Source organism: Diadema antillarum, unplaced genomic scaffold, assembly GCF_040938485.1.
Source record: "Diadema antillarum isolate AM-2024a unplaced genomic scaffold, OU_Dant_1.0 seq00001124_RagTag, whole genome shotgun sequence".
Classification (NCBI taxonomy): Eukaryota; Metazoa; Echinodermata; class Echinoidea; order Diadematoida; family Diadematidae; genus Diadema; species Diadema antillarum.
The window spans coordinates 488151-514509 of NW_027271938.1; the positions used below are offsets into that span (position 1 = coordinate 488151).

At 38.0% G+C, this 26359-nt stretch overlaps 2 protein-coding genes across 2 annotated transcripts in view; both read left to right on the top strand.

Annotated features, from left to right (window-relative positions):
* The window catches only part of LOC139743945 (activating signal cointegrator 1 complex subunit 3-like), a 115261-nt gene that overhangs the window by 50415 nt on the left and 38487 nt on the right, over positions 1 to 26359 (top strand). The window contains exons 13-14 of the mRNA XM_071654412.1: positions 17493 to 17744; positions 20249 to 20425. Coding sequence (XP_071510513.1) covers positions 17493 to 17744; positions 20249 to 20425 — 429 coding nt within the window. The remainder of the gene's footprint in view (positions 1 to 17492; positions 17745 to 20248; positions 20426 to 26359) is intronic.
* LOC139743938 (growth hormone secretagogue receptor type 1-like) lies at positions 1940 to 10468 on the top strand. Its single transcript, XM_071654405.1, has 6 exons — positions 1940 to 2183; positions 3325 to 3493; positions 4971 to 5097; positions 5590 to 5799; positions 8775 to 8934; positions 10254 to 10468. The coding sequence occupies exons 1-6, from the start codon at positions 1940 to 1942 to the stop codon at positions 10466 to 10468; spliced, it is 1125 nt and encodes a 374-aa protein (XP_071510506.1).

Sequence of the window (26359 nt, forward strand, 5' to 3'; positions counted from 1 at the left end):
TTATAGTTATTGTCACAATTGTAATCGTCACTGCTGTTATCATACACGATCATCGTCGAAATGATATTACATACATTTTTTTTATTATACGATTCCAATAAATTCATCAATGATCAATATCATAGATATCATAGATATCATAAACTTGTTATTATCATATTCCCGACATTTTCATCGGCCAGCAAGCTCTCTCTTCACGACACGCCATGTCGACGCTAAGACACACACACACACACACACACACACACACACCACACCCGCACGCACACACACACACACGCACGCACACACGCACACACACGCACACATACACACACACACACACGCACACACACACACACACAGTGGGTATCACGCTCGTTCCTTGTACGTCACGATCAATCTCATGGCATTGTTTATTTTGTTTTATTTTTTTTCTTTCTCTCTTGTTTAGTTCAGTAAATATTTTGTTAATTTTTGTACTTTTGTGTAATTTTTTGAGCGCTTTGAATCTATTTTGAAAATTAAATATTGTATTATTAAGTATTCTAAATACTGGTTGTAATTGTTGTCTTTATAGTATTATTATTATCATTATTATTATTATTATTATTACTATATTATTATTATTATCATCATCATTATCAATTTCACTGTTGTTTCCTTGTGGATGACAGTGGCGTCAGTGACATAATTATAATGGAGCACCCTAAGTATTGAACTTGTGCTGATTTGAAATACATTTTCGGTTCATGAAGAATGTCTGTTGAGGTGTATCTGAAGTTTCATGACTGCGTTTGAGCAGAGAAGCGGAAAATAATATGAGCGGAAAGAAAATACACTATACCCTCGAAGTGGTTTTGTGCCCAATCACGTGAGATCGTGTGAATATCATCATTCCTGCATCAGAGAGGCTGGGGAGAATAGAAGAAACGAATCAAGTTGTTGCAATCTTTTAACGAACAGAAGCTTTGCCATTGTGCAACGCCCATGCCAAATCATCTATTACCGGATTTCCCTAATCGTATTATATTTTGCGGTGCGTTCGAAAAGAGACTTTCAGAAAATGAAGATTGTGTATGTGTCAGGTGCATGGCTTTATTCAGAGCTCTTTGTGCTAGACGCAAATTCACGAACAAGAGGTCTCTGTGTGGTCTATAGTTTGAGATACAATAAAGAAGTGTGTGAACAGAAGCGAATGATGTGATAAGCATTACTTCTCCACTGCTTCACGCCGCCAATGCTCGTTTTCTGCAGATAGGAAAATTTATCTTGGTGCAAACATTACTACTAGCTGTTTCCACGTGCAGTTGCAATGCGACAAGATTTCTTACAGCGCCTGCCTTCAGCACGATCACAATATTACGAAGCTGTGATAACGTTACTCAGCATCCTGCCTATTCTCGGTATCTTTTTTTTTTTTTGTATTGAAGCCTTCTTTAAACAGAGCTATTCTCCATTTGCGCACTGCGGTGTTTACCTAAACGTAACAAACAAGATCAACAGTATATATATTTCCATTATGTGCCATAAAGTAGATTATTCCCTGTAGTCATACGTTTCGGCTCGAGATGAGCAAACAAACAATGGACATGTAAGGGAAACTTTCTAATCTTTACCATATTGATGAAGATTGAAAGTTTAATGTTTGACCCAATTGACTTTGCAATCAAAAGATAAGACATGGAATTCCATTGGTTAGAAGTTTGACATGTCTTTACCGTCCGGCCAATCATGAAAGGTACCAAGATCACGTACGTGTGTCGTGGACCTTGTTTCAGCTTTCGCGTCTACAATGAAGCATTCTGTAGAACAGCGGTTGCTTGACAAGGCGTTTTTCGGTTTAAAGCAAGCGCGATCATGTAGGAATTTCATTCTCGCTATAGACAGATATCGCGGTAGTTTTCTGCCTGTGAAAACTGATGTCACCAAACTCGTCAGCGATCACGGTCTCTTCACAATGTCGCTCGATACGACTACGGAAGTGATCCAAACAGATATCTACGATGTGGAGCAATCAAATTCAAGCTTTGTCGACGACGCGGTTCAGTCTGTGACAATCAGAGAAGCCTCTTTTGAAGTGCCCTTCTTGGCTAGCATCATACTTATAGGGGTCTTCGGTAACTCGCTGGTCATCGCTGTCTACGGCCAGCGCGCCTTTCGAGCATCGAACGCATCCTTACACATTTTAAACTTGGCTGCGGGTGAGCACATTGATAATAAGATTATATCCAGCAATAGGCCTATTGTGTCTTGTCGAAATTAGAGATCTGTAAATGTTCCATGTATTAGGCCAAGAGAGCCTTCTATGCTCTCCGTTTTGTCACTCAACTATATGGTAGAATTCCCATGAGCATCATCTAATGTCAATATATCTTAATTAATCTTCCTTCGACTGATGACTGATTGATAATCCCATCTTAAAGGAATGGTATAGTTTCGGTTGAGATGGGGTTTTAGGTTATCAACGTGTTTCGATGATGATTTTTTTAAAGATAATGAGAAACTTCCCATAAGATATGAAAGACCATTTTAAGAGGAATTTAAAATTTGTTGATATTTGATGAAAATTGATTTTGAAATGGCTGAGATATCCAAACAAAGCGATCCTAATTAAAAGTGGGACCCACCTCATAATGGATCGCTTTGTTTTACTTTGTTTTTGGACATCTCAGCCATTTCCAAACCGATTTTCATCAGATAATCTCTGAATTCCTGTTAGAATTATTGTATGCTCTTTTTTGATAAAGTGGTTTTTAAGTATCTCGCAAAAGCTGAATCGTCATCTCAACCAATATTATACTATCCCCTTTTAAACAGCTTTTTTGGTTAGTCCGAGATGAATTTATTATGTAAACGATTTTTTGTAAAGATTGCAGCGATATAGCTCTAGATATTTCAGACATTTAATAGCTATAAAATTACATGTATATGAATTGATATAATCATGTTGTTGAAAGATATTATTCTATCAGACCTATTCAACAGGTTACCTTGTAACATTTTTTTGAATAAAAAGATGTCACAAGGCATATTATGTTCAGAGGCCGTTGTCCAAGTCAAACGTTTTGCTTATTGATAGCGGTCTCCTCCACCTTTACACTTAAAGATCTGAAATTATATTTATGTATAATTTCATATGATTATATATTTGTAATGCGACATTTTGTTTATATTTTCATGACTTGTGATTAATAATATGTTCGATATTGTCATACTTATCTTCTGTTATGTACAAGTGGAGAAATAAAACTTACTGAAACTAGAAACTGAAACAGCGAATGAGTAAGAACTGGCAGGCAAAAGTGATTGATTAACATCAACACTGACGTGGTTTGTTTGCAGGTGATCTGTTCCTGCTTGTTGTCGTGGCGTCCCTACACATCTCCGAATTTTACAAGCAGACATGGTTCATTCTTTGGCGGACCGACGCTCAGTGTGTTCTCCACAGATTTGCCAGGTTCGTCGGCTTTAATCTGACCATTTTTGAGATGATGACCATCGCGATTGACAGGTAAGAGTGCGATCGATAGGGTGGACGGTTGAATAAGTAACCAATATAATTGACTGGTTATGCAAAAATCGATAATTGAGAGAGTGATCGATAGAAATTGACTGATGTAAATGCAGCTGATAAACATAATGCATGCAGGTGACAGAGCAAGATACAAAAATTTGAAAAAAGAGAGATGGACTCAGCTATGCAGTGTAAAAATCTATGAAACAGAGATCCAATAATGTAATTTCTATCTCAAGTTAGATTGATTTAATCAAAGTTCTTTGCAACTCACAGAAATAAGTTTTGTCTACCACCTGTCAGCGAAACGGAGTCACGTCGTTACATGATTAGCCCTGTAGACGTGAATAGACGGCAGTTAACCAAAATTATAACCTGAATTTAATATCTTTTTATTTAAAATTCGTTCTTCATTATTCTTAATTCAATTTACTTGTTTCCGCAAATTTTTTCGGTCTTTTATGATTGTGTTTGGCTGTTGGTTCACTGGTTAAAATAATTCGATATGGAAAAAACCAATGAAGAAATTGATTAAGCCAACCATCTTTCGCCTATCAAACATCTCAAGGCTCCCGAAACACAACAAGCAAATTTAAATATTTGGATTCATTTTCATGATCTATAGTATTAAAAAAAAGTAAGATGAAATAGACTCAACACAAAACAGCACAGAAATATTGTTAATTACTGCAACGTTTAGTCAAGAGCAATCTGTTGCACTCGCGTCAAATTCAAAATCGTTTGCGGAGATTCCTTTGGTTTCTTCTTTTTAGAGTGACATGCTTTCGTTGTTTATTAACAAGTTATGGGAAAAGGTCATTGATAACAATTCTTTCAACAAAACGGAGACTGCTATAAAGCGTAGCAGTATATTGATGCTGTTTTCTGTACGATATCCAGTCATGTTGAGAGTAGCCTGGGGCTATAGAATCACTGATTTGACTGATGAATTTCGAAATGTGTTGATGGCATGATGAAAAGACGTCCACCTCTGCTAAACGCAAGTCCTCACTTTGTTCATGGGATATTGAGATAGTAATCGCTGGATAAAGAATGCTCCAACTGTTAGTGATGTCATAGTAGTAGAAAAAATAAAGAAAATAGATATTTCCCCATAGTTGTCCTTTTTTTTTAAACATTTGATAATCGAGCACGTGCCTTTTCTCCTTCAGGAGGCAGAGGGAATGATATTATCCTTTATAAGTCAGCAATACGTTGAAGAGGTGTATACTCTTTGCATAAGAAATGAAATTTTGGGGAATTCTTGGATTTAATCAAAACTTCAAAAAATCCTATCATTTGATCGGAATTTATATAATCCACGTTGATTAAATTTGCTGATTACAGTGATAGTGATAATGATGGTATTATGATCTTATTTGCCTGTGAAACCTCTCTAGTCCAATTGCGATTTTTACATCAGTGGCCAGCGTTAATAACATCCCACCTGTTTATTGGTTTTTCTCAAATGAAGGTACATGGCTGTGTGCCATCCGTTGCAGTTCAGAGTCCACTGCACGACCAGGCGGACCAAGCAAAAGATCGCCCTACTTTGGGTGGTCGCTGTGATTGCTGCCATACCAACATGCCTGAACTACGGGGTATGACTTCACAAGCTAGCTTTAGTACTGTCGTGTCTGTATTATACAGAGGAGTTCGCAACGTATGAGATTTATGCGAGAGGTTGTAGGACTAAGTGTGGAGGGGTGCTTACCCCAGGTCAGTGCCGTATGAATCTATATGATATCTATCTATCTATATCTATCTATATCTATCTATATAAGAATAGAATATCACGTATTTCATTCTTATGTAGGTTTATATTATCAAAGTTATTTTAATTTCATTCATGAGTCTGATGTAAAGGAACCGAATCAGCCTTCGAGTTGCTGGATTGTTATTCTATTATTTGAACAATAAACCATCTTGAATTGAATTGAATTGAATTGGATTTAATGTATGTGATGCAAAATAATTCTCTCGCCTGAATTAATGCTGTTTTATTCACACATGCAATACATACATATAGCTCGTGTAAGAATGTTCTTATGTCATCTATTTTTCGTGTTTCACAATGCTACATCTCTTGTCAGACAAAGTTCGACGTGACAGCACTCCGCAATACCTACGCCAGTCGGTCGCCATTTGCCTGCCGTACGCTCTCCTATTTTCCAAAATGGTTTGGAGAAGGCAAGATAAGCTACATCAGCATCGTCCTTTTCTTCATCCCGATCACGGTGACGGCTGTCATCTACGTCATCATTATCATTTACGTTCGTCGAAATAATAACCAGTTTGTTAAGGTAAGCATGCACAGAAGTATAACAAAGCGATCCTCTTAAAAGGTGGGTTCCACCTTTTATTAGGATTGCTCTGTTTTAGATATCTTAGCCATTTCAAAACAAATTTTCATCAAATGAACATTGAATCCCTCTTCGAATTACACGCTCTTCCATATTTCATAAGAGGTTTATCTCTCCAAAAAGCAAGTCAGAAACCTGAGGATAGGTCTCAACCAAACTATGATTATGATCCCTTTAAGCAAAACGGTTAGATATAAATGAGAAAGCGATGTTGGAGATTGCATACCGTCGTCCCAATCTTAATCTGTACCCGCTGACATAGAATCGAAACGGGGTGTCTCCATTTTTTCACTGCATGAATACTTTTATTTCTATGTTCATTATATTACACACCAATTGTACGGCATCATGTCATGCAGGAAGGAACCGTTTCTCGAATATTTTTCTTTCAGGATATTGCCAACCTTCTTCGCCCACAAATGGTTGTCAATCGTTAAATTCAAGCAATTTGTATTTTCTTGTGTCCGCAGGTGTTCTTGTTTTGATGGTTTATTTAGCAAATGTTTAGCAAGCTAGTTTTACAAAGCGTACTGATGAATTTGAGAAATTCGTATTTTGTGGTGTATAAAACTTGCACGGGTCCGGATGTGTATGAAACTTGCCCAGACGTATAGTATAAAACAATGAGCAAAATCGGAAAAGAGAACCGAAGAAGTTTCATCTCTACAAGATAGTGAATAAATAAGTGATATTAAACCGATGTTCTACATGGTTTCAAATAGCACTGAGATCGCTTGCAACCTTGTAGGTACGTTGCGATAAGTTTTGTTAAGTTTGATTTTATTTCTGCATTTTCCATTTAAACCGTGCATGAATTACGGTACCTTTATCTTCAACAGAAAATGTACATTATGAGTTTAGAGTACAAAGTATTTGAACAAATGAGCTTCAATGAAATCTAAGAAATCTGCAATGCACTTATTTCCAGTTTGAGAAAGAAAATTTATACAAAAAAAAAATGCTGGAGTCTGCCATCGCAGGTGCTTGATAGTGATGGCAGCGGAAGGAAAAAAGACAATGATGTGATAAAGTTATTTCCTCACGACTTTCTTGACAACTCTCCAATGTTTATCATAAAAATCAGGTTTTCTGAAAATAAAGTACCTATATAACCCCTCCCACTATATTGCCATAATTGCTGCGTTAAGTATTTTTCTCATTCTATCTATCAAAATGACAATTTGTGAAAGGTTTGTATCCCACACTTGTGGAATCAGTTCCCCCAAAGTATCCGGGAATCACCGTCCTTAGCAGTGTTCCAAAAATCATTGAAGACTTTCCTTTTTAGAAATTGATTGATCAATTACGTATATTTTGTATTTTTCATTTGTTATTTTCCCTATCCCCGTAATGTAGGTTTGTTACTTTCATTTTGTAAAGCGCTGTGATACATATAAATTACTCGTTATTTGTCTATAAGAGCGCTATATAAAGGCCTAAGTACTTATATTGTATTAAATTGCATTGAATACAGATCAGTGTAAAACTTGTGAGGCGATAATATCATCACCTCATTTAATTTTTATAATATGTGAATTTCAACATAAAGGCTTTCCTGAGATCATGTGAAACTGTAATACTACTTTGATATTCTTTTTTTTTTTAATATTGTCAGCTTTTACTAAAAGTTCTACAATGTTATTTTTATGAAAAAAATAATTCATTTAAAAACAGAATAACATTTCTATCAATTTTAATGACGGTTACAGTTGCTCAAATGTGTTCAATGACATCAGAAGATCACTTAAACAAAAGCAAATTGAGGAATTTTGCTGTTTAAGTGCTGAACCCAGGAATCTATATAAGAAACAAAAAAATCAATGGTGCTTTAGCCTAAAATTGAAGTGCTGATCATATAATAATGGGCTTGAAGCGGATTATTCATGCGCAATGATGATTGATATGCTGAACAGATATATCTATCAGTCGACATCGTCATTGTCCATCGAGAGTTATGAAGCGTCCCATTGGTCAATCATTCTTGTTTGTCGAATTATGGGGTTACAGGTCAAAGTCCATTTCTGTAAATGCGGTGTTCAAGAATATAAGGAATAGAATCGTTGAAGACATACCATCTAAATGACTACAATGTTTATTGTGACAAAAGTAAACATCAACTGAAATTGACATGACTGAGGTTTGAGTACTTTTTAAGGTTAAAGGGATGGTACAGTATTGGTGGAGATGAGAATTTGGCTTTTAACTTTTTGCGAGATACCAAGAAAACACTTATGAAATAGTACAGAGCATACCATTTTAAGAGGAATTCAAAGTTCATTTGAATCGTTTCATGCTCTTTCATATTTCATAAGAGATTTCTCATTATCTCACAAAAAAAATATTAGAAACCTGAAATTAGGTCTCAACAAAAACTATACGATCCCTTAAAAGGGCAAAGATGAAAACAAATATAATATCATAAAAAATAATGTGATACAATATAACGTAATATAACCTGACAAAATTTGATATAATACAATCAAATATAATATGATATTGCATTGCAGCCTTGTGCAGGGGACATAAGGTGGATATAACTGGAGTGAAAAGAAGAGATATATTTCCAGTTCCGTGCATGTGCAAATTAATAGGTTATGGTCACTATAAAAAAAAATGCTATAATAGTGATTCGAATTAATGATGGTTCTCTCATTTGCAACTTTAGATAAATCATCGGTAACACCGTCTTCTTACTTTTTTTGGCCGTTGTGTTTTATTAAGATCAAAATATGCATTTCATACATAAGTATGGCCATTCAACTGATATCACACTGCATTGATCTATATAGTTTATCCACATTGAAGTAAATTGCAATGAGATTTAAGGCGATGCCGACATCATGACAGATTTCCTATGAAATACAGTGTTTCACAAAGTGCGTTGTCTGATTATGTGCATCTGTTCATGTGGTTAGATGTCAAGTCAGGAAAACACACGCCGTTCCCACTGGCAGACAGCCAGGGTGCTGTGCGCTGTCTATGTCGTCTACGCTGCCTGCTACGTTCTCCAGGCTACGCACATTCTCGTTCAACTCTACGCTCGGTCCCGTGTTTCTCACCACATAAGCAATGCTGGTGAGTGGCTAGAGATTAGATTTTATAACTAAAATGGAGGTCATCCATAGAGATTTTTTTCTTTGTTAGATACACGGCGGGAAGCAGAAGCAATAGTTTGAAGAAAATCAAACTATCTCACGCTGGCTCCATTTTAGGTTTCACAGAAAGACGTCTAACTGTGTCCTTATACGTGCATAATGATTTTATCATTAGGTTTTTTTTTTTTTAAAGCCTAAAATATCGTTTGGATGACATGTTTCAAAAGTACTTTTTATTTCAGAGTCTAATCACTGTGTCATTTCAACGAAGTCCAATAGATATATATTTTTTTAATTTAATGAGTGTCATGCTATGCGTTCCAAAGGTTAAGTCGTATTTTCCCGAGAATGAATTTCATTGACCAAATGAAATGAAATGAAATAAAACAAAACATCAAAACATAAGTCAGATCATGGCCCAAACATTTTTTTCTTTCGACGTCACCAAAATGACTTGGTAACCATTAGGTTGTCACAATACTCTTTTGAGTTCGTTCACCCTCTCATATGTTGCCCCCCCCCCCCCCCAAAAAAAAAAAAAATGACTTGGTAATACATGTACTCGTTCTTACCAGACGCTTAAGACACATTGATTGAGTCACATCATGCACTTGGCCCAACCTCTTCAAAATTATAAACAACGACATTAAAAAAAAAAAACAAGCGCTAACAATAAGTGACAAGTGAGGATGTTGTTTTATCTTCAATTTTTTTTTTGCACTTTCCTGTTTTGTTTCTTAAGTTTCTCGTCTTTTTACCCATCTTTATTCCTGCCATTACTATCATCATAATTTTCTTCAAATTTTGTGCCTAGCCTACTGGCTATGTGTTTGCGCAACTTATTTCACCTTACTACTAAATAGCAAAGGAATGCACGGGATAAAAACACAGCACTATCCCCTATGATCGTATTACTTCAAGAGGGCATTAGAACTGAAGGAAACGTAAAAAAACGATATGACGTAGTTAAGAAGGAAAGAATATAAGTGAAGTTACTGTCACGTAAGCATTGAAGAAGGGCGAAAAGAAGGTCTTTTTTTTTGTTGTTTTTGCAGATTGGAAACTCTCATCTCTCATCAATTGCTATACTCCAATATAGGGCATGAGCAGAATTCTGAAAAAAAGAAAGAAATAACATTGCATTGATATTCTTTATCATTGTCCCTACACCTTTTCCTGAAAGTTCTCCCCTCTTCCATCTCTTTGTATACACCTTGGAATTCATACTATGATACATGAGAGTCGTCGCTTGTTTTTTATCATAAAATTACTTGTTATCCTAATCACTTGTATCTGCAGGACTACTTTCACCGCTTGCTAACAGCAGCATGAATCCGATTCTGTATCTGATATTTAACTCTCGCTTCCGGTCTGCCGTCTGGTCGCTCTTTGGTCTATCCTGTATCAGCGAGGATTCGAATAACAAACGACAAGATAGAAGCAGCACGAATGTTACCAAGATCAGCATTCAGTCGGATTCTATTACCCAAGGGGATTCTGAATACAAGAAGTGATCCAAAAGAACGCACCTTTACCGTGCATTTATCAATCATGCTGTGAAAGATCCTTAGCGCTTCCTAGGTCAATGCTCATCAGGTTTTAGCACACTCACAAATACATACAATGATAATGGTGCAATATAATCTTACAGATAGAAAAGGAATGCTACAAGTAGATTTTATAACACGGGCAGATGTGCTCAGTACGAAAGTATACTCAGTCTCTGCATAATCTTGTGGGATTCGTATTTTTTCTTCGAAGCAGTGTTTCCACGGGAGGACAAGAAAACATGCCCCTTGTACTTTCTTTTAACCTCTATGTCCTTAGCATTGCTTAGTACTTTCTTTGTGTTAACCCATGGTGTGACGTACTCAGTATTCATATTGTTATTTGTTCCCTGGAGCCCGCAGTTATAAACTCAGACTTTGCGGTTCCTTTGTATTTCACATCTTGTTGAAAATAGTCTTTTGTAGATAGAAAATCTCATTTGTAGACACACTTTTTAGTTATAACAATATAACCCACCGTGTATTATCTTTTATATTTTTCTGTATGTTTGATATATGCATCATGTACATATTATGTATTGAGTAAACTGTAGTCTACGTGTTGGTGCAATGAAATAGATAATAGAACAGAACTGAAGCTCATGCTATCAGTACTAACACTTTATTTTGTTCTTGCAAGAACACTTCGATAAAGGGCGAGGAGCTCGAAAATTTGTGTGTCAAACAATAAATTGTTGGTATTGACAGCATGAGTTTGAGTTCTGTTCTATTTCTGTATTATTATTATTATTATTATTATTATTATTATATATATATATATATATATATATATATACCTCTACGCCGAGTAAGATATGAAAATGAATGTTCTAGAACTATCCACACAGTTTCGAGTGTAAGGCCGGTGCAGTTTTAATAATCACTTCACCATTTATACTCCTCTGATGAATGTAATCATTAGCATATGATTAGCTGCTCGCACTATCTAAATGTATACCATGAAGGAATTACTGAAGAGTTTGATAACAGTGCGCTTAGCTTGAAAGGTATATTGTAACAGGCATATTGGTGTCTTCATAAAATATCTTAGTATATTATTGATAGATTAATTGATTAATGTTACTCAAATGTCCATAATAGAAACTCTAGGTATTTTGAATATAACAACATTGTACACACAATAACATTACACAAACTGGATCTGAAACTTAAACACATTGACATAATTATCATAGCATGCCATCACGACGTAATACATCACAATCGTTATATGAGGTATGTGAAGATTATAGAAGATTTACGTGAATGTCTTTAAAATTTCACCTTTGTTAACCAAACAAATAAAGATAACAAATTTAAAAGCGTATTGATATATTCCTAGATGAAGATTGCATCATATGGGAAAATTGTTACCTAAAACAAATGAATTCAAACTTCGTTAAGGAAGAGTTTGCTCTAACACAACACATTGATTCGTAACATAGCTCCTGCAAAGATTAAAATATACCCTTGGGCTTATATATATATATATACATAGGCCAACTAACTATATGTATCATGATGCTTGGCTATTGTCGGTTTGTGATCAAGATGTTTGTGATCAAGATATGATATTGCATGAATAGGATTGTTATCCAAAATAAAAGAATGAAGGTACGCGAGATGTGAATTGTGGATTGTCTTCCTTTTTGTCTTCAATTTCTTCCAGTAGCATCATGGTATGTACTTGTCATTCAACTTGAGCAGGTTGAGCACCCCCCCCCCCAAAAAAAAAAATAATAATAATCACCCCACATTTAAATGCAACTCTAGCCTTCTGTCCTTATATGAATTTGATATAATTTTTCTTGCTTAGGCAAAATTCATTGCCAAAATGTCGAAAAAATCTTGAATATCATGTCATTTTCTGAATCGTTTCGCGAGCTGATTAGATAATTATCATGTACTAATCATGATTGAATAACATGATATTGTAATCTGAATCATTTCAAATACACACCTTGTTCGTTATGCTGTCAATAACTGATTTCCTGTCATTCTGTATCTAAACTTGCTGGTAAGTGTTACGCAGCCCCCCCTCCCCCCCCCCCCCCCACACACACACATTATCAGAACGAACTTTTTCTGTGAAAAACGTGAGAGAAACAAAAGCATGTCAATTTGGACAATATAATTTCCTACTTCGTGGCAAATCTCACTCAGAATGCGAGTAAGATAGAATCCTATGGCGCCACAGACCATTTTAGTACCATCGTGTATAAATGCGCCGGCCTGAAGGATGTGGTCTGCTCGCCCTTATTAAAGGAGAACTCCGGATGGTTTTCAGACTTTTACATTTGAACAGCTGTAAGTTATACCGAGTACAGACTTTCTAGAATTTATAGTGATTGGGTTGAGGAACTAGAATGTTTTCAAAATTTACAACAAATTGCAATGAACGAGGATGATGACATAGCACCCTCACCATAAAAGTGCATGAGTTGGGGCTCAAGGAAGCAGAACAAAAGTAGATGGCATGCACACACTCTACACAGGTGAACTTGTTAAGCGAGTGGTATTGTAATGGAGAAACACTGCTACATATCTGAAATATGTGAGGTTCCTATGCATCAACACTGTTCAGTGTAATTTGTTTATTTGAAGATTTTTCAGAGTATTGTTTCTCTGCTCAAGGACCGCAAAAAGTCTATACCATCTATCTATAAAATCTATCCACAAATCTATACACGGATCTGTTGATTTATGTACTACATGATGTGACATTATGAAAATCGTGTGGAATGCCCCTTTAACCCAATTTGTCTGTTCCGACACTGTGTCATGGATCTTTATGCTGTCGTTGTGACGAGGAGGGAAACAAACAGCAAACAAGCAAACAAAGTAGAAAACAAAGTGACAAAGGACACTGGTGTTCCAAATATCAAAGGGTTAAAAACTCTGTTCAGGTACAGAATCTTACAAACATAATGTAATACGTTGTAACGTACACAAAAATGTAAACTGTATATTTAATTTGCAAATGGAGGTACATGCGCTGTACAAATTAACAGCCGTTAACTAATCTTTGCAACAGCAGTGATATCGTTATTTTATCCCGACCTCGAGTCCCCCTAATTAAAAACAAAACAAAACAAAACGAAACAAAACAAAAACGAAGTCCTCTCTTCTATAATGAAACATTGCACTCTGACTATCGTTTATTGCATTGTTTGAATTTCACCAGATAATCTGTGGGACGCAAAATGCAGAGATTTTCAGTTTATTGTCCATCGGCATAGTCATTAATGGTTGAGAGATATTAGAAAAGGGTTGCCACTTTTGTACTAGATTCCAGAATCTGTGTGCAAATGTATGCAAATAACTATGCATGCACTATCTGTATAATGACCAATTAGTCTAATGCACACGTAGTCTAATGTTCACTTGGTCTAATTCAGATGTTTGTCGGCTACCTTTCATAACCGAGTCTTACTATTGCTACAGTATGATGTAAGGTTCAACAAATCAAATTATGTATCAGAGATTCAGAATTATCATTTTCGAGAAAATGATCGTACACCCAGGGGTCGCTTCCATTGAAACATGCATCACATCCGCGCGCGAGAGAGAGAGAGAAGGGGAGAATAAATTCAATGATTCTGAAACCATGGAAACGATGAAGTACAACCTAAAATGCGAGTTTCACTAGTGCTTGAAAGTCTGAATACCAATCACTCTGTGCACAGAGTGGTGCACGTACTTTTTAATCGAACGACGAACGCAGATAAATTCTCGGTGCATGATAAATATGTTCACATTGAGGCGTGGTTAAAAATATATTAAACTGCTTGCTACATTTGGACTTTATAATTTGAAGGCATCAATTTAATGATGTGAACACAGCTGGACCCTCCTTAAGTGCGTTCTATTCCGCGCTTGTACGTAGAAAGGAGGAAGCCAGAACCTTGAAATTGCAAGCTGGAATCCAGAAACGGCATGTGCGTCCAGAGGGGGTTGGAGACAATGGTCATGATGGTGGAGATGATCGATCGTCCCATTTAATGCCAACCAGGTCAAAGCGGATTCTTCACAGCCTTACCAGACGGATTCTGCTGACGCGTGTTTTGCAGCGTGAGCCACTAATGTGGTTAAGCTCCAGCGTGGTTGAAGCACTTGCTCTTGGGTCGTGGTTACCTGCCACATGCCGGGCATTGTTTCGTTGGACCTGTCGGTGGCATCCCATGCAGTAGCTTCTACTCTGTAACGGTTCTGCTGTAGTCTTGTAAGTAATGTCTTTGATATTCAAGTGCAGCGATTAAAGTTGCGTGAGAAAGGCACGGATGGCATTTGCCTTCTCACCTTACTATGACTATCGACATGCGTGAAGCATTCAGATATAGCACACTATGGATATGCGGAGAGACCGAATCATCCGGCAGATAAGACTTCTTCAAGAACGGTTTCGTGGATGTTGTATATGACAAGGAGGTTGGTTTTCCCTTTTTTTTTGTAGCTCTTATTGCCGGACATTCCTGATATGCACCCACAGGCACGCGCCGACCTTTGAACCGAGAATCCAAATTCCCAGTAGTTGCAGAGCAGCTTTTTGTGTAACACACATGTGTTATCTACGAAAAGGTGGGTTTTATAGGTCCTGATGCAGTCTGGAAGATCGTTAATGAAGACCAGAAAAAGTGTAGGTTCAAGGACATTTGTGGACCCCAGGTTCCATGTTAGCCTGAGAGCTGATCTTTCCATCTACAGGACTTGCTATATGCGGCCCTCATGGAACCCTTTCCTTCAGTGGAGTATGTGACACCGGACTCCAGAATGCTTCATCTTGTGAAGGAGCATCCTTTGGGACACCTTGCAAAAGGCTTTGGCAAAGTCTAAATGAATAGGGCCTGCTTAGCCCTAGTCTCCAATACCTATGACAAGATTGTTGGCGGTCAAAATGAGTTGGGTATGACAGGACCTTGACTTCCAAAAGCCATGTTCATGTAGTCGGCCAGAGATATCGGTCTATTGCTATCTAGTGATGATCTGTTACCCTCCCTGAGTAGCGCCTGTCGGAAGATGAGTGCTTTCTCCCATGAAGATGGAATGTTCAGACACTCGGTCAAGTGACGTCTGATAGGGGGGGGGGGCTTTAATGGCAGGGGCTGTTTCTCCTGCAGTTTCTCTCAGGAGCTTGGGGCGACACCATGCAGTTCTGATGACTTGTGTGCATGGGTTCAGGTTCTTGAGCAACTGAATAATTCCACGAGTTTTGATGGCGATCATGTCATTGATTACCGGGTTTGGGGATGGGGGGGGGGGGGGGGTTATGGTCCCAGATCAGGTAAGGTTGATGTAGACACGAGTAAGAATTGAAGCCATCTGGCAATTAAGCAGGTTGACCTTGGTATCGGGGTCACAGAACAGCTGACGATCTCTTTCTTCAGAGGAGCAATAAGAGTTTGGTCTCAGCTTTTTTTTAATGATTGCTCCCAATCTTGTGCTCGCACATGGTTCGCTGCAGATGATGTCTTCAAGGTATCTGTTGTAAGCCTGAGGACGAGATATCTTAGCTGGTTTCATGACATTTGCTCCAGCCTCAATTCCTCCCATGAAATATTTGCACGCTATTGAGCCAAACATGAATTCTACCCACAAACATAAACCTAGCCCTAATCCCAATCCTCAGATCAAACTAAACCTAAAACAGCCTATCACAGCCCTTTTGGAGAAGATAAGCAATTGTCGCATGGGCAAATGTCGTGTCACCACATCTGAGCTTGCTTGTCTTCCTTATCTCTTCAAGTCCATGTCTTTTTTTCAGTCCTTCTTGCCTTGTATGTTCTGGTTTTCCTGCGACAGATCCTTTTTCTGGACGTGGTGCACCGTGGTTAGCTGTACCCACAGGATTCATGCAACATTAGTTGCATTAATACTTCGGTGATTTCCGTCTATCGATATAACTTATACAAGGCCACTACATTCTTCTGTCGTATGATGCAGTACAACGGAGTGGATGGGCGGTTATAGGCTTATAGGATAATATCTAAGCAGCGGATCCAGTTCAGGCAGCATCACTTGCTTGGGCATGTTCTTCCAGTCCGCCTGGGAACTTCCGTAGGTGGCAGTCTTCAGGATATCCGCAGTCACACGCCGGGTTAGCCGTGAACCCCCATTTAGACGGTGCCCTGTCCTTACATAGAGAGTTCGGATGCGTTTTAGGGCGAGCCACTGTTTCCGAGGGAGGTTGAAGCCCTCTGGCTTTGCTGTCGGGTCAGTGATGGTGTTGCCCGTAACTTGAGTTGTGTTGGACACAGGCATCAGACCTAGTGATGGAAGGGACATCCAGGCTGGATTGTGGGATTTCAGGCGCATTGATGACAGGTTGTTCAGGTCATCGTGGATTGGAAGGTCAGGGTCTGCACTGATGACATGGCGACCCTTGCATCCCTTTCCTTCCTGCGTAGGGAGGGAGAGTGATGTGTGCCAGTTGAAACAGGCAGCCAGTGAAGGGGGGGGGGGGGGTGGACTTGAGCGTGCCTGAGACTACTCACATTGCCACTGAAGAACACTGACAGTTTTAATTGATTAAATGTGTATTGTTGTTGTTAAAAAAAAAAATCAATGACTGTGCCATTCCTTAACTCATTCATGCAGTTCTCTTACAAAAATGAATAACAAAAAAATGAATTAAACCTCGACAAGCTGTACAGCAGACAGGATGGTCAGAGCATTTGAGATCACTGTTTCTTGTCTTCTATGCTGTTTTCTTTTCTTCCAGTGTCAATACAACCATGGCGGTAACTACTCCAACATGCTGAGACTCTGTAATTTGATTCGGATGTCACTCACGACAGAGATATCCTCATATGGCTGTTTTAAAGGAAAGAGTGGATTATACAAATAAATCAGTAAACAGTCTGAAATTTACCTGATCAAAGAATAAGATTTAAAAAAATCTATTAATCTATGAATGTTTAATGATCATAAGGCGGTTGATATTTAAAGCTGCTTCCTTAATGTCGGTCATACGTTTGATCTTTCATGCTTGCAGGATGAGCGGAGATTCGAGGACATCCTCAAAAATCTGGTAACCACATCTGCGCGCTTTCTCCAGAAGGCTAAGATGATAAAGACCGAGAGGGGTATGGAATCCTTCGAGTACACGGAGATCGGACGTATCGCCAGTCACTTCTACGTCACGTGCGGGACCATCCAACATTTCAACCAAAAGATCCCGGAATGTCGCAGCGAGGAGGAAATATTCGCCATGATATGTGGGGCGAATGAGTTTATGCAAGTCAAGGTATAATCAATTAGGTGTTCTTTTAACATCGATTTTTTTTTGTTTCTTACCTTCTCTCCTTTTGCTTTGACGTCAGAACAAGTCAAAGCACCGCACCGTATTTCGTTGTTAAATGAAACCGCTTTACGATAATGACATTGTAATATTGTCAGTGTCATTTATTACGCAATATGACCAGACTATTTCGCGGCTCGCTGATAGTTAAAAAGCATGAAAAATTGAAAGTGTCCACCATTTTTTTTTTTTTGCCCAGAATACTTTTGTGAATCTAGGACTAAATTTTTGGAACCAATGAAGTGATGATCTAAAAGATACACCGAGTCTTGCTGTATTCAAGAGAAAATTAAAGACAGTTTTGGTTGGTTCTTAAATGATATTCGGATTATATATATATTTTTATTTTGTTTCTAAAACTTCCTGTATGTCAATTATCTTGCCCATGCCAATGAACAGTGTCTGGCAGTGTAGCTCGGCATGTGTTTTGGACCCCTGCCCTGCTTCCTCTCGATAGTCCTCTTCCCCTCCCTTCCCTCCTTTTCTTCTTTTCCTCACATCCTTCCTTCTCCCTCTAACCTGTCCCTTCCCTTTGTCTCATTGTTTGTCTTGTCCTGTCTACGTTCTTGTTTACTGTAAGCGTCTTGGACCTGTGTGTGTGTGTGTGTGTGTGTGTGTGTACCTGTGTGTGTGTGTACCTGTGTGTGTGTTTCCGTACCTTTACATTTATTGTATCGTGGGTTTAATGTATTGAGTGGCCCACATTCATACAAGCTTGTCTTTTACGTGGTTCCCTCTATTCCATTAACGCAATTATTTTGAACAATGAGTTTCAAAATATATGCATTTTTTTTTGTTGTAATACATTGTACGTTTTGTTTTCATTGAATTTGTGCAACAATAAACATGTGTTATTGGAAATAAAATTTCATTTGATTTGAATTGAATTGAATTGAATTTCGCATGTGTTTCAATATGATATATATAGAACTCAAATTTTGGGCCTTATCCCTGCATTGGGTGAGGACGGATTTTATCAAATATCTTTAGGAATTGTTCATTCCTCCGTTCATAAGTCAGGAGCAATTTTGTTCCAACTAAATTAGAATACGAACTTTGTACTTGCAAGCGGCTACATTTCTCATAAAATTGTGTTGTTGCAGCCTTCTTAATTGAAAGAAACGAACACTCGTAGGACACATTTTTGTAGAAGCGAATTGACTGAGGCATATTAGCACTCGAAATAAGAAAATAAAGAAAAAGAACACCAATTGAATGAAAGTGTGATCATCAATGATATTCTCAATCAAAGACGCTTTTGTTGCCGTTGCCTTTTGGTGATTTCCAAATTTATGTTTTGCTGCTGGAATACTGTTTTATGCCTCCACCACGAAATGTCACCGGAGGCATTATGTTTTCGGGTTGTCAGTCCGTCCGTCTTTTTTTCTTTACATCCGTACTATTATGTGGACAGCTTTATAACTTAAAATTCCGTTTGCGGGTATCCAAATAAAATTTGGCATACGTATGTATGTGTGAGTGAAAGAAGTTGTGCCTCTCATTTTTTTATGCACATAAGGTCAAAGGTCATAGAGTCACATTCTTAAAAGTCCAGTATATACATGTATCATTACCAGATCAAGATTCTTTAGGGAAAGTTTTGGGCCATGGGGTCATAGGTCAAGTGAAAACGTTAAAATGTCACTTTTTTTTCTCCATATCTCGGAAATGGCTCATAAGGTGTCTTCATGCATACTGCCTGACAATGATTCTCTTGTGTATTTTTGGGTCATGGAGTCAAAGGTCAGGTTAAAATGCTAAAATTTTATTTTACTACTTGATGCTGAAACTATGCTTTTTCTCTATATGTTTGATATTACTCAATAAACTTAATCAAACTGGTACTAGTACATTTCAGTTTATACAATTAAATTCTCAAGTACTTGCTCTCTTAAACAATTTTGCCATCCATCAATATCAAATTAAAATCAATAACTTATTAATTTTGCCTAGGAAGGTAAACACTCAACACATTTGTGACAAACATGTCATTTCGTTTTAGCCAAATCAGTGAAACTCTTATTTCACATCATTGCACATTGCAAGGTGTACTCTAGACCTATTGGGAGAACCATGTAATCTTACGGCGGAGGCATACCAGTCATTGCCAGTCGCCATGATTATACAGTAACATTTCTCATTTTTCATAATATTATGTTTCTGTAGTTGTCGATTGGTCAGGTAAGTTCCACGTGCAAAGCTGTTGTACACGGAGACAACATTCTAATTGTATCGAAAACGAAAATGTGGTATTGGAAATAACATTTGATTTGGGTAAAAAGTAAAAAAAAAAAAACAGCTTACCCCTCTGTGTACTGTGAGTGCCGATTTGCACAGAAAACTCTATAACATTCTACACGTGGTCCAAATTCCCTGGTTTAGAAAGGGTTAACCATCCTGATGCATGCCTATGAATTAACAGGCCTTTACGAACTGGTTTTATGCGACAGGTTCGTCAAGCAGAGGAAGGAGAGCTGAGAGATTTACTGAACCTTTGTGAGCTCTACGTGAGCAATGCCATGCACATGTCGGAGAAACAAAGGTCAACATCCTTCTGCAGGCGTACATCTCGCACGGAGAGACTAAAAACCTTTTCCCTGGTCTCCGATATGAACTACATAGCACAGGTAAGAAAAACTCAAGAGCCGGTAATGGTTCATGACAATTAAGCAAGGGAGAAGTATTCGTCATACAGTAAATAGCTATATCTGTTGCATTCTAGATCAAGGTTTATTGGCGGCGCACTTCTTGAGAAATTCCTTTCTTTTGTCAGGTCACTTCTCTTCCATTTGAAACACGTATAGTCAAACCAGCCTTAGCGACCACCTGCCTGTAGCGACCGCCTGTCTATAACGACCACTTTTTGCGTGTCAATTGGGTGGCCGCTATAGAGCACTTTAGACTGTAATTGAATATGTTCTGCTGGACTTGCGAAAATCACGGAGAGACCAGATTTTCGCAAGTCCAGTCGAACAGATTCAATTACGTTTTCCTATCATACTACCTACTTGGATCAATCAATATCGACTTCGATATAAATTCTCTTCCGTTTATTTTTGTCAAATAAAACTTGTCACGTGAGTGCAGCTGTACAAGCATTTGGTGATTATCTCGAAAAAGAAGTTTCGAGAACATCGAGATACATGCTAGGACAACGTCGACCATTACTTGTATTGCGGTAATCAGAAGCTGTTGTGTTTTTTTTTCCCACAAGCCTTTTCTCGAAAAGTGTCACGTTCCAATTGATATAGGCCTTGGCACGGGATTGTTCATGGACCCTATGGTTTGTTCCTCTGTTTTGTAGAGTGCAGCTCGCTGATGCGGGCGGTCTTTGAATTGGCCTGGATGCAGACGCCCCCACTTGGCTGATCAGGTTCTGAAGTATACAAAGGCCGTGGATCAGCGAATATGGCCCAAGGAGAACCCGCTTTACCAGCTCCATTCTGGGAGTGCAACCGCGTCATAGCCTCTTGACCGATCACTTACCGCAGGAAAAGTTGAAAGAGATGGACCCGTGTACAATAGGTACGTAAAACCTGCTTTTCTGAATGTTGTCAAGAATTCGAAGTAATAGTGTGATCACAAGTGCACAGTTTTAGCAGAAAATTGCCGCTGAAGGCAGCAGAAAGCGGTGGTAGAAGTGGAAGCGAGAAAGTGCGGGATAGGTCTTTTTATTATTTTGTTTTGCCTTCTTAGCTGACGAAACCCGGAAGTGGCACTTTTTTTTTCATGAAACCCGGCAGTGCCACCAGATATGATATTATAAACTGCCCCCCTACTTTTAAAATTGCGGCGCCGGCCCTCACTAGTAATAGCCAAAGGAACGCTAATGCGCATATCGCCCTCCAGACATGCCAGATCCTTATTCCAAACCCAGCATGAAAGCGGGTGTTCCCACAGATCGTGCGATCCATTGCGAACGCCACGATTGGACATTCGTAACTGATCGTGGAAAATTTGTTGAACTCGTCTGAAATTTCACGTTTGGATACGAGGTTATGCAAGTCAATACGTGTTGGTACGCTTGGATGCGATATGTCACGATTGGTCTATTTCAAGCGATACGATCTGTCACGATCTGGTCTGCCGTTCAAATACGATCCGACTGGATTGTCCTGATTGAGTTCACGATTGGTACCGATCTAACATGACCATTACGATCAGGATCCCCGATCTGGTACGTGCAGCAACATACTGATACGTTCCACTACGAATACCGCGAACCACTACGGGCTGCTGAGATAAGATACGATATCTTTTACGATCGGGATCAGAAGCGACCCCCATTTAAGGCGCGATTGGACCCGAATGGGAATAATATAGTCGGCTGACGATGGATTTCATTGTTTCCCTTAAATTATGCAGAGTGATTAGGCCTATTAATTTCATCCACAACCATTGATGATGGCAAGGCTTGACAGGTTGACGATGATGACAACGTAACCTTTGCAGTATTGCTAATGACGATTATGTTATCAGAGAGAAAGCAGCACCCAGGCCAGCCACTAACCTGAGATATTCCCTCGTCTAATATTAAACGTAAAGAAATTAATAGATTATTAAATCGACATGCTCACCCTCCCCCCTCGACAAAAAAGAATGAAATAACGAACCCAAATACATAAGATGAGATGATTACGCCTCTTACCCCAGAAAAAAAAAAACCCTGCTAGACAAAATGACCTTTCTCTTCAATACAGATGAAGAAAAATAATTATATGAAGAAATGGAAGCTAAGAATGTGTTATTCTTATGATGAAATGGAATGCTAAGCTGTGTTATGTTTTTGTTGAAAAAGAAAAAAGAAGAAGAATGAAAATAAATGAATTGAATTGAATAAGAAAGAGGATGGGATCATTTTGAATGTTATGTAACATAGTATTATGTGTTATATACGCTAGATATAGAGAAGTTTGCCGAATCGGATAATATTGCTATGTGTTCAATTTCATGTTCGCAGAAGTGTATGTATCATATGGCCTTTTTATTTCAAAATGTCGTTATCTCATGGGTTATTAAAAGTTCGGTTTATTCGGCTTGATTTAGTGTTTTAGCTTAACAATGTTTAACATAACTCGATACACACACATAACAGAAAAGTGACTCCCTAATCAAAATGATGTCACTTTCTAACAAAAAAGGAGGTTTTACGCAAAATTATTTCGCAGGGGTATATTGCTACACTTATTGAATAACTAACTGTGAAAAATAATAAGAGTGATCTTCATTGTCATAATCATTACGGGTGATCTCACATCCACAACAATGTCACTTTTACATTTGCAGTAATAATGAGAGTTGAAAATAACCATTTTCCTCTAAGATAATGCTCTACCAAACATACAAAAATAAGACATTGAAAAGTGTCAAAATAGATGCAAAGGGGTTAAACGATGGCTGATGAAACAACAACCTCTTAATTACTATGTACAATACACAAACAGCAGGATACTGCCACTCCCCCAAAAAAATACTCTGTAATATACTTTTATAAATTAACCATTTGCCTTTGATATGTACCCATTTCAAGCACGATTCATTAAATTATTCTCATCTTTGTACTGACGTTAGTCAATACGTGCAGACATACAATTGCCATTTTATTTTTGGCTCATTTTTTGTTTTTCGTTACAAAAGTTATCCCATATCCTGTTTTGTGTGTCTGTATAATGGTAATAACAACTCATTAATGAAAACATCATTAACATAATGTATGAAAACATCTAAAAATCTGTAATACAACTTTCATTTTATGAAATCATTAAAAATGATTTTGATAATGTATCTTAAAAATTACGACAATTTAAACCCCACACCGTCACACAATTTACCGTTTGGAAATAATAATCTAAAGATGCAGGCTACCACCTATCAGAATACAAAATGAAATAATGTATGAGTAAAAATAAGGGCAAATGGGCAAATAATAATAACAATAATAAGCGGAAGTGAAGTGAAAAAGTCGATCCCGATCAACACGATTAGGAAGCACGATTAGAAGAGATTTGCTGCGTTTGAGGATACGATCCTAGACGATCTGATGCGATGATCACGATCAAAAACTAATCGTGTTAATCGTAGAAAATTTTTGAACCGTCCAAAAATTTTCCTACGATTAACGCGATTGCCACGATTGACCTTAAGATCTGATACAATCTGAATAAGACCATCACGCTTGCTGCACGATTAAGACCCACGATTTCAATCGTGGCGCCAATCGTGATAGTGGGAACCCCGCTTTACCAATTCCTCTCACACGAACACATATTATATGCATATTCCTAGACGGTTTATTTGCCAACGCACACTGGAGATAAAAGCCAAGATACCGCGCAATCTCCCTAGTTTGTTAACTTTACTGTTGTTTTGTTTCCTTTTAGGTAGCATGTGTGTATGGAAGCAAGAAGAAAACAAGTAAGGATGAAAAAAGCAGCTGTGGTCTTCGCGTGCAGGGCATAGCGCGCCAACTACCTTTCGTTAGCCTAGATGTCTCCCTCCAGCCGCTGAATCACTCCACGCTACGGATTTGCCTGAAAGTGACTCCAGATTTCATTTGGAAGGACTGGAAAGGCGGCTGCGGCTCTGAACGCTGGTGGATTTGGGTGGAAAACAGCAGAGAGCATAGACTTCACCACTACGAGTACTTCAGTATCACAAAGAGACAGGTATTATAACCATGTACATTAAAAGTACTTTTAGACCACTGCGTTGTGCTTCGAGCTAGCTCGTCATGACTTATGTCAGAATCAGTTTCATTCTCCACAATCTATTCCAATCCCAAACCACTTTCTGGTCACTCTTTCTGTGTTGTCTGTTCTCAAGAAGCTTCTTATATCCCGTCCGGTCAGCGATCCGTGTACTTGTATAGCTGTTTATATGCAAGTCGGAGGGGGGGGGGGGGTGGCGACTCTACCATAATTATAATGATGTGAGACAGATTGACGTCTGCAGAATGACATGATATCCTACAGGTCTAACTCATAAGACATCTGGTTCCCGTAGCAAGTATCATCTAATTGCATTCAGCGTAAATGTATACTTGATTACGAGGATTGCAAAAAGTCGTCTTGCCACTGCATATACATATCGGTCTATTCACGCAACACGATTTCGATATCCCGTTTTGCAGCTTTTGCTCTAATTCAGGACGATTGATATACAGACAGCTGTGCCTTTTCTTTCTCAGAGAATTACAAAATGTGTTTACTTTTTCTCATCCGGAAAAGGGATCATAGCTTACTGTTTGATAAGTGCACGCATTTCAGCTACCTGCCGCGACCAGGGCTTCAGATCGCCTTCATAACCAAACTCAGTCTATTTTACGGCCAATTCGGCGAAAAAAATATTTATGTTTCAATCTCATAGCTAAATTTTACCTATTCAAGAATAGAACGACAAATAAAAAACGTTTTATGAATATGTCGTGTCACTGAAATGATGTCGATGCCCAATTTCAGTAATGAACATGTTAGACTTAGTGAACTTGGTCACAGGATGTGGTATTTGAATCCCTTTATCATACCTGGCTTTTTCACAAAGCTATCATGATTACAATTATATTGATGTTTAGTTGTATTTTACAGTGTTTGTCTATCTGTATCCCTTAGTCACAGCACGTGGTATTTAAAACCTTTTATCATACCTCCCATTTTCTTACATAATCATAATGGCTTCTAAGTATTTTTGATAATTTCAATTTAAAGTTTTTCTTTGTTCTTTCGGGCCACCAAATTTCATTGTCGGGCAACCAAAAAATTAAATTTGATGTTTTATAAATTGAATTCAAAGAACAGTGAGAGAAATACAGAGCAAAAACAAAAACAACAACAATAACAACAACAACAACAACAACAACGGCATTTTCACTCTCTGAAAAAGAGCATCTTAACATAAATCCTCTGAATAACCATTGGTTGCAAATGATATGCCTGAATTGTTTGAAGGTTCAGGCAAAGGAGCCACAAGATTTGTTCTTCAATATTTGTCTCCCCCGCGTCCGAGATGTTGTGTACACCGTGCGGGCGATATCCGAGGACTGGCTGGGAGTGGAGGCTCAGGTTTCAGTGCGTCTGGATGACTTTCTGTTGCCTTCTACAAACGAATTCTACTCAGGTATATACACTGGAAGCCTTTTAAAATGGATACATATATACATATATATATATATATATATATATATATATATATATACACTCAGCAAAAAAAGAAAGTAAAGACTTTTTCAAGTTCATATTTCTCATAGAAAATTAAGCTAAATATTAATGCTTTATATACCATGTCAAAGGTAATTTAATTGGCTATCAACCTGGTAGGTCAATGAAAAGACAAACTTTACGCACGAGTGAACACATTCGTTTTTCTCTTCCAAAGCACAAAAGTAAAAATTACAAAAATGGACAAGTTGTCATTCATGCGTATACTCTTCCATGTGACAATGACAACAAAAGACAATTCAAAACAGCAAAAAATACAAATCAAGTTTCAAAAATCATCTTATGATCTCTATAATGACTTTGTAGTCCGCAAAGATAAAGAAAGGCGAAAAAATAATAGAGAAAAAA

What these genes read in the sequence shown, in the direction of transcription:
- LOC139743938 (XM_071654405.1), top strand. Translation starts at nt 1,940, where the DNA reads ATGTCGCTCGATACGACTACGGAAGTGATCCAAACAGATATCTACGAT. An exon ending in ATGACCATCGCGATTGACAG is followed by an intron (nt 3,494 to 4,970) that starts GTAAGAGTGCGA and finishes TCTCAAATGAAG; the next exon opens with GTACATGGCTGTGTGCCATC. An exon ending in CAACATGCCTGAACTACGGG is followed by an intron (nt 5,098 to 5,589) that starts GTATGACTTCAC and finishes ATCTCTTGTCAG; the next exon opens with ACAAAGTTCGACGTGACAGC.